We start from the raw sequence: 9,967 nt of genomic DNA on the forward strand, positions 1-9,967 counted from the left end.
CAATCGAACTGAGCCACTCCTTTGTGTTCACCCATTGCCTCCAAGTTGCCCAATTTTTCGCTTCAAAAAAGTTCAAATCAGAGGTGGCTCCAAACCGGACACGTTTTAGAGTGCCCGTCAAATTCACTCTGGGTCTGAAATTAGGTAATTGCTATCGTTCCACGACGGCCAGTACAGAGTAACAATAAGCCTTGTGTGTGCTTCCATTAGTTTTGATTGGTATGCGGTGCTTTATTGGCGAGAGGCGAGCCGCTGTTTACCTGCGACAAGAAGTTGATTTTTCGAAAGTCGTAAAACTCAAGTCGCAGTGCGAAGCAACACGTCAAAAACTCACCTGCTTGATATGGCGCTTCTGGTCATCGCAGAGCCATGAAATTTTGGCTCGGAGTTTAACACATCGTAGTCTCACTGTGACATTATGTTTTCTAATCAAAATACCAAGAGAGAAAGTGAATATTGAGTCCGTTCCGGTTTGCAACCGGTGTCCTATTTGAAACCGTCCCCTCTACGGTCCCGTTTTGACTCCCTGCATTGCAATATTGACATCCTGATAGTACATGTAGTACTGTATTTGTAGGCTGCAGGGAGTCAAAACGGGCCCTGGTACATGGTCTTGGTTTTGGCCAATTATTTGGGTGGATCTACTCCATGAATCATTGAATGGCATGATCCAACGGGTAGTGTGTAGCTACGTCAAATAGATATTCCTAAAACGGTGATATGTGTACATTTTCAAAGTCTTTCAATTGGTTTGTCTTTTCATGATCTGATCGATTCATCTCTAGATTTGAACCTCTAGAACGACTCACGTAATGTCAAATTTGGAGGAAAGAAACGATTGTTGCAGAGAGTAGGGTGGAGCACCGTTTCTCCTCTTCTGTCTGATTTCTATTTGTTTAGCTTCGATTCACCAGAACTGAGGCGTTGACGTGTGTCACTGAGGGAGGTAGCGGGTGAGAACGTTCAGTGGACGGAATTATGTTCAATGACTTATTGAGTAAATTGAGAACCTATCCCATTCTCCTAGCATGGCTGAAGTCGGCCGTGCTGAAGCGTCTGGCGCTCGGATTGGCAGTTTTGTTCTTGACAATGACTGTAGCGTGGAATGTGTGGACACCCCAGAGGGATACTGCTCCTGCTGCACAGCTTACACTTCCTGGCAGCTTGTTCGGTGAAAGCACAGATACAGATGAGCAAGAAGTGACACATAGTCCAGGGTCTAATGCGTTGGAGCGCGAACGTCAACTTCACAGGATCGGCTCGCACGGCATACGTCCAGCGTTGAATGCCCCGCATGCTGCCAGCAGAGCGGCACAGCCAGTGCAGCATCGACGGCCAGTGCAGCATCGACGGCCAGTTACAACTGCAGCGTCTCGAGCACCTGCCAACCAGCAGAGACCCACCACAGTAGCGCCTCGCCTTGTAAGACCTAGTTCTGAAACCCAGCATGACGGCGACAATGCCGACCATGGCGAAGCACGAGAGCGGCGGAGAGCGGCGAAGCCAAGACGCAAGACTGACGGCTCGGCTGCTGACTACTATACGGCCGATTTACTGTACGGTTTGTTGGACCAGAAGCCGTTTGATCCCGGCCAGAATGTTCCTGACTATCGACATCTGTATAATGTAACGCAGGCAATACAGAAGAAAGCCATTGAGATCATTGTCATTCCTCACTCACATAATGACCCTGGATGGCTAGAGACATTCGAGGACTACTATAGTGGTTCGACACGGAGTATTCTCGACAATGTTGTCCTAGGACTGCAGACGTACCCAAAGTGGAAGTTTATCTGGTCGGAAATGTCTTTCCTGCATCGCTGGTGGAGTGATCAGGGTGAGGAGACACGGGACATTGTGAGAGGCCTCGTGCGCAGTGGCCGCCTTGAACTTGCCACTGGTGGGTGGGTGATGCCGGATGAAGCTAACACGCACTATCATGCCGTGCTTGATCAGCTCATTGAAGGTCATCACTGGATTCGCACTAACATTGACAGCAAATGGCAGCCGAAGAGTAGCTGGTCAAATGACCCGTTTGGCTACTCATCGTCCGTCGCTCATCTCTATCAGCAAGCGGGCATCAAGCGTTTGATGATACTGCGCACACATTATATGCTGAAGCGCTACCTGGCGCAGCATCATGCACTGCAGTTCCGCTGGAGACAGCCCTGGGATGCTCTGCACCGCTCTGCTGTGTTCACCCATCTCGAGCCGAGCAGTTTGTATTCCACTAAGCACTCGTGCGGAATTAGTCCTGAATCATGCTGTTTGTTTGACTTTTTCTATCTGAAGTTCTGTGAGGGGAGTGATCAGTGCGATTGTGTGGTTCACAAAGTCACCGAGAAAAACATCCACCATCTAGCAACTACTCTGGTTGACCAGGCCCGTTCTAAGTCTATGCTTTTCCAGACGAACACTGTGTCGATCCTGAATGGGGATGATTTTCGCTATACATCTTTCACAGAGGTGAAGGATCAGTATGTCAACTACGACGCCTTGATGGAGTATATCAACAGTCATCCAGATTTTCATGCCTCCATCAAGTTTGGCACACTGGGGGAATTCTTGGAGAAGGCTGAACAGGAAAATAGCCGCTTTCCTCATCTTCATGGAGACTTTTTCCCGTACTCTGACAAGTACACGGCGTATTGGACCGGCTACTTCTCAAGCCGGCCGTTTCACAAGGCGTATGCCCGCATTGTCCAGTCCCTCCTGTATGCGACGGACAGTCTGTTTGTGTGGGCGTCTGCGCGTGGCCGTGCACCAGCCGGCACGTTTGAGCAGCTAACCGCCGCCCGCCACCAGTTTAACATATTCCAGCATCACGATGCGGTGACGGGCACGTCACGCGCGTACGTCATGGCCGACTACCTGGACCGACTGCGCTCGGCACACCGCCACCTGGCCAACGCTTCGGCCAATCTTCTAAGTAGCCTGTCCGGCCTGCCATCGCTCGCCTTGGTGACCAGTGCCCGATACAATGCTGGCCGTGACACACATACGACGGTCAATGCCAGCCGCCCAGCTACAGTACTGGTGCTCAACCCCCTGCCAAGGCCCGTTAAGCGATTGATATCTGTGTTCGTCTTGTCGCCACACGTAGCTGTCCGCGACTGTTCTAACCAGGCGGTCGCGTTTGCAACAAGCTTGCTGCTCAAGCCAGAGTACGTGCGTGGAAGACTGAACAGCACTGCCGTCGAATCTGTCCGGCTTACGTTTGAAGCAGACCTGCCAGCTCTGGGCTATGCAGTGTATAGTGTAGTACCCGTGAAGCTAGCTAAGCGTGTCCAGGGCCGGCCGGCTCGTGATGTGATAAGTCTGCACAACGCCAGCAAAGACTTTCGGGTGCCGTCTTTCTGGCCAATTCAGAAAGTGCCGAAAGTGCCGTTTGATCTTGTCACTGACAGCTTCTCAGCGGCTTTCTCTGCCGAAGGCCTCCTCACAACACTCACAGTCGACGGTAAGACTATCGAGATGAAAATTGAGTTTGTAGTGTACAGAGAAACAGAAATGGAAGAGCAAACTGGTGGCGCCTATATATTCCAGCCTACGAAGGAAGCCAGTCCTATCGGCACCCCGGCGACGTTTGTGCGTGTCGAATCGGGCCTGCTCTGCCACTACGTGACTTCGCACTGGCGTTTCGTCGAGCACACGGTGCGCTTGTGCAACGCGACGTCGTCCCTGGGGCCAGTCCAGCTGTCCATTACGAACCAGGTGAGTATGCAGTGGATGAACATGCCTGAGGTTGACATTGCCATGCGTATTACGTCCTCATTGCACAGTGCTGATCTACTCTTCACCGACCTCAATTCGCTGCAGATGGCGCAGAGGCGACGCTTCCGCGACATGATTGCACCGAATTTTTACCCGTTCACGTCGCTCGCGTACATTCAGGATCGCACATGGCGCCTGTCACTGCATACTCAGCAACCACTCGGCGTATCGTCTTTGCAGGCCGGCAGGTTGGAAGTTATTCTAGATCGTAATACTGACATGGATGATGGCCGCGGGCCCGTCGGTGGTACACCAGAGAGTATTTCCTGCACCCAGTCAAGTTTCGAGCTTGTCCTAGAGCGCCGGGATTCCGCAGCAACCATGGAACCGACTGATTTGTCCCTTGAGGCTCAACTCCTAGCTCAGCACGTTTTACATCCGCCCCAGATATTTTCATCTTACCCTGCTAAACGCCCTAAGCTGTGCAGCGGTGGCTTCCTCAAGACCGGGATGCCATGCAGTATTCAAATTGCCAGCCTTCGTCCGATAGGAGATCCCGGGACAAGCAAAGAATCTGCCGGGACAAGCAAAGAATCTGCTGCTTCTGCAGCCGCTCTTGTTCTCTATCGACTACCTGCCAGTGTATCCCTTTCTCGTAGAACAGCCTCACAAGTGTGCCAACGTACTGGTCATGTTGATGGCCAACAGCAGAACGTCCCACCTCTTGCCAATCTATTTGATGGTGTGCGAGTTGAGCAAGCTGCGAACTGCTCGCTGACGATGCTTGACACGCATGGTGCTATTGCCTTAGACACTCCGCTTGCTCTTGACCACAGGCAACTGCAGACGCTGAAATTGCGTTTTAGCCAGGTTGACGTTCATTGATCTTGAAACCACATTTCTCGACACTTGAGATTTCCACTACATGAATTGTATTCTACATTGCAATTCGTAGTAGAGTGTGCTATCAGTTGTATCCAACTCCTCATACCCAATCTCTGACCATTTTCTTGACACCGGTATAATTATATAGTCATACGTTCTTTTGAACAACTTCGCAGGACACGAAAATGAATTAGTGCAAGAATTTTTTTATATGTTCTTTTTCTTGCAGTCATGCGTTCTTACTAATATTTTAGTTTGCGATTTGAAGAGTTTTTAACTAATTTTACCGTAAAAACCAGTCATATATCTCAGAATTCAGATCTATAGTCTAGTCTCCTGGTTCATTTCTCTCGAACTCTTGAATATAGTCTTGAGCGTACAGTTATGTTTAACCCTTTCAGTGAAATAGTAGTAGTAGTCATTGTCACTATGTTGCCCCGCTCTTCTTGAGTCATATCGAAGACAATATCCAATATTAGACAGTTCAAAGACCATGTGAAATGCCATGTCAAGTTGTAGGCTCTCTCGCCTCTTTTGCTAGCTTGTTTCGCCACTATTCACCATGGCATAGTCAACATAGTGATAAACTTCACCCCCGTCGAGGCGTTATTTTCTTCAGATAATTATGTTTTCTTCTTATTTTTTTCCTTCTCTTGCCATGGCTGGCTAACGCCCCCTCCTCCATTGGCTTCTGCCATTGGACTGAAATTAAAAACTGTAAGTGCACGAACGCTGTCCTACCGGATTTACATGTACCGGTACATGTACCGGTAGTAGTTTTTCACGATAATAATGTTGTTGTGTACAACAACACCTTGATCTTGCTGGAAATTCCTTACCTCTACCCACTTCTACCGACCTCTACCAGCTTTTACCTGGTACTGGTAGAGCCGGTAGAGAAAGGTAGAATCTACTTTTTGAGTAGAAAAAAGGAACCCATCTACCGAAACTCGGGTATTGAACCAATAATAAATGTAAAAAGGAAAAATGGCAATAAATAAGATAAATTGTGCACTCATAACAACAGCAAAAATGAAGAAAGTCAAGTTCCATAACGTTTTCTTGTGACTGTCATCAGTGGAACGCCGTCACATAAAAATGTAATAACTAAAACACACACTTATATACATGTAGCTAATATGGTTTCAGGTAGAAATACAGCAGCTAACAAATACAAAAAGCGAAGTTTGCACCTTTGCAATGTGTGAATATAGTGTATGTGAGAAAGGTAGTGGCAGATGAATGTGATACTGTGTGAATGAATGTAATGGTGCGTGTGTATTACTTGAAGAGTGTGAGTGATACAACGTTTTCTTTCTGTTTACATAGCACAGGGTCACGAGTACGAATATACACAGCTTCCAACACCTGCAATTGCTTGAAGAAACGTGCGCAACGAATAACACTAAACCAGGAATCGTCAAACACCTTACGACATTCTGGACTGGACACCAAATGCTTGTACACTGCAGACTTCCTCTTGTCAACATCAAACTCCTCCTAATCACTACTCTCATCCTCCACCTCCATTCCAATGCCGCCGTCCATCCCATCGCACTCGTATTCGTCGTCATCAGTCTCCATCTCCTCGCGACACCGCTTCCCTCTCCTTGATTCGTTCTGTGCCGTGCCTGTGCTTCCTCCTGCGTCTCCTTGCCTTGTGTTCTCCACTTGTCTCAGTCGTGCCTCTGCTAGTCTCTTGCTTCTCCTCGGTTCTGCTCTGTTTTCAAGTTGTTCCCCTTCCGCTCTTACCGTTGTAGCAACATGGTTTGTCGAGGAGCGACCGTCCGGCGGCCTCCCTTGCCGTGGTCCGGTTTCCGAGGGGGGAACCAGATTAGTCTGCTCGTTCTCCATGGAAGTAGTCGGTGCTTCTGTTTCCGAATTGTGAGCCGTGCTAGGTGTAGAAATAGGCAGCGGATGTTTTCGTGGTCTCCCACGCTTCGGCCTGCTTAACCTGGCAGCCTGGGACAACAATGATAATGGGACGTGCTGCTTGATGCGTTCGGACAAGTGTTGAAGCGTCCTGCCAACATACCGACTACCACATTGTCGGCATTCAAATTGATAAATGAGATGGCTCAAATGGTGGGTTGGCAGGACGTCCTTCAACACTGTGAACGAACGCACCGTTGTAAAGACAGTAACTACATTCACTGCATAGTATGTCTTTTGCACGATCGATTTCACTGCACGACTGACTTTTGTTGATTCAGAGCCTTTCCAAGGCAGGCATAAGAACACCCGACACGGTGTTGGCCCGATTTTGTGTTCCTTCCGCGGCTCTTTGCTCGTGAGCAGTTTTGCTAAGAGTGATGATGGATATCCATTTTTCAGGAAAACTGAGCGCAGGAAATCGAGTTCAGGTTGTAATTTACTGTCAGAGCAAATGCGTCTTGCCCTATCCACCAAGTTCCGGACTAAATTGATCTTGTACTGGGCCGAGCAATATGAGTCATACATTATATATTGTCCTGTAAACGTAGGCTTACGATAAACCGATGTGACAACACCATCACACGTCCTTTCGACTAAGACATCCAAAAACGACAATTTTCTGGATTCTTCGTGTTCACATGTGAAGCGCAGCGCAGGATGGACATCATTCAATTCAGTTAGAAAGGCTTCACTGTCACGTCTTGATTCGAAATAGGTAAATGAGTCGTCCACAAATCGAACGTACAACTGAGGCCACTTTACTTTATCCATTCTCGACTCGCAATAAGTTATTCGTTGCGCACGTTTCTTCAAGCAATTGCAGGTGTTGGAAGCTGTGTATATTCGTACTCGTGACCCTGTGCTATGTAAACAGAAAGAAAACGTTGTATCACTCACACTCTTCAAGTAATACACACGCACCATTACATTCATTCACACAGTATCACATTCATCTGCCACTACCTTTCTCACATACACTATATTCACACATTGCAAAGGTGCAAACTTCGCTTTTTGTATTTGTTAGCTGCTGTATTTCTACCTGAAACCATATTAGCTACATGTATATAAGTGTGTGTTTTAGTTATTACATTTTTATGTGACGGCGTTCCACTGATGACAGTCACAAGAAAACGTTATGGAACTTGACTTTCTTCATTTTTGCTGTTGTTATGAGTGCACAATTTATCTTATTTATTGCCATTTTGCGACTATTGTCTCCTCGTCGACTGTTTAAAAAGGAAAAAGGACAGAATTATTAGGGCTCAAACGGTCACGGTTTTACCCCTAACGGTTAACTGCTAAGCTAACGGTCGGTTTAACGGTTATAACCTATAAGCCACAGCAATCCTGCGGACTCTTTTTTAACCGTATATTTGACTATACTCATTCAAAAAAGTACCCTATTCAGTACAACGCACACATGTACATTCTCTTGCATGCTCATTCATAATATTATGTACTCTCACACCAAGAGACCAGATATGACCGAGTTGATAGCCCAGAAATTGCGTACGGGTGCGACAGCCTGCGAAAGTGCATACTTTGCAACGACCTGATACTTGAAAAAAAGACTGAAAAGTTACTGCGTAACCGTTATCTTTATGGGTTAACCGTTAATTCTTCGTAACTGGTCTGCAACCGGTTAATCGGACTCACCGTTTGAGCCCTAATAATTATGGAAACGAGTTAAACAGTCAGAAAGTACAACAACTGGGAACAAAACTGACAGAGTGCTGCCCTACCCCACCCTAACCTAAAATAAACAACAACAACCTGTAGATCAAAAGCGAACGCCCCCGTAGTGTCACAGGAAACACAGGTTTCAAAGTCTGAAGAAAAGGTTGGACGGTCTCTGACAAGGGGAATAGCGGTTAGAGCACCGCTGGTCTACAGCGATGCTCCCTGGTTCGAGTCCTGGTGGTGAAAGAAAATTTTCTTCCGACTTTTTTCTCTTTTGGTTCCCTCAAGCTGATGAATATACAGTAATTATATCAGATACATAAAAAATTAAAAATCTATTTTCACCGGGCTGGCAGTTTGAGGATACAGAAGCTGGAAGTGCCACTGTATTGTTATGTGCTGTAAACTTACTTCTGACAAAATTATCGGTAGGCCCTCACTTCTGGGCAACGCTGTTACCGTCTGTATACTGGTAGTGATAATCAGGAAATAGCTGTGAATAGTTTCCTCGGATACACTTCTTCGGATTGTCCATCATGTTCATTTGATTTTGCCTGTCATTCCACCTGACGATAAGGCTTGGAAGTATACTATTGAAACAGAAAAAGGACACAATGTCAGGCTCTTTAAAAAAAATGTCCTTGAATCTCCACATGTGTTGTTCTTCTATCTTGACAGCTCTATCCACATTGACCAATTGCAATAATACCATTACACACCGGAACACGGCAGCAGTCTTCTGACAGATAAAAGCTCAACATTTAATTATTATTAAACATGTAGCAGATGTATGTAATATTATACAAATCTTATGTTCATACTACTAACTACTAACTCGGGCGGAGAGCCAAGGATTAATTTATAAGAAGAAAAGAGGACCAGAGAGCTACTGCTGCTGCGCTACATGTATATTATCCACTAACACCAGCAGTTACATGTACTTTACAATTATTCGATCGTGCTTTTAAACCTTTCTAGGGGCTCTCGTAAGAAGACCATAGGTAGTAGTAGTACTCACGAGTACTCACTAGTAGTACCGTAAAGTACCGTTGATCCGCCCCCTCTCTAATTCCCGCCCCCTGTCGATTTTCTCTTTGTGAAGTGACTTCGGCGTATACAACGAAATACGATGTTGAACCGACGCATGCACTGCTGTACACAATACTTGCCAATCCAGGATGAAAATGTGCACAATCCAGCACATTGAGTCTGATCCTCTACGTTGTTGTACACCGTACTGCACTTGACAGCCTTGATCTAATTCCCGCCCCCTGCCGAAAACCCAGCTGGGAAGCGACCAGGGAGTCGTAAAATACCGGTATTTTACGACTCCCTGGAAGCGACATAGCGTGGGGGCGGATCAACGGTACTTTACGGTAGTAGTAGTGTAGTAGTAGTATTATAATTTAATATTTTGATAGGGAAGGCCCTACAGACGTTGCCGTCTTGTTACAGGGAACCCTAAGTGCTCTTTACAGAGCGAAACAAAAACGGATAGATGCTCAACTTGGCGACACGAGACAGGCAGAGAATTCCACCTATCAGCGCCAAGGAAAGAAATAGAGAACATGCCATATCTAGTGGTAGCAGCGGGCAAAGAAAGTGAAGAGAAGGATTGCCCTCTAGTGCGCCTCTCGGTGCAAGTAGCAGCCGACTGGAGGGTGAACATTGAGGAAAGAAGAGGACTTGTAAGCTTATGAATACAGCGGAAAACAAAGATAAAAAGCCTCAAGTTGAGACGAGATTCGAG

The 9,967-nt window shown here is 46.8% G+C and overlaps 1 protein-coding gene across 1 annotated transcript; it reads left to right on the forward strand.

The window, feature by feature from the left end:
- Nucleotides 1–671: 671 nt before the first annotated feature.
- Nucleotides 672–5,393, forward strand: LOC135814143 (alpha-mannosidase 2x-like). Its single transcript, XM_065327213.1, has one exon. The coding sequence runs from the start codon at nt 979–981 to the stop codon at nt 4,597–4,599; it is 3,621 nt and encodes a 1,206-aa protein (XP_065183285.1). The 5' UTR covers nt 672–978; the 3' UTR covers nt 4,600–5,393.
- Nucleotides 5,394–9,967: the final 4,574 nt, after the last annotated feature.

This window comes from Sycon ciliatum, chromosome 4 (assembly GCF_964019385.1).
Source record: "Sycon ciliatum chromosome 4, ocSycCili1.1, whole genome shotgun sequence".
Classification (NCBI taxonomy): Eukaryota; Metazoa; Porifera; class Calcarea; order Leucosolenida; family Sycettidae; genus Sycon; species Sycon ciliatum.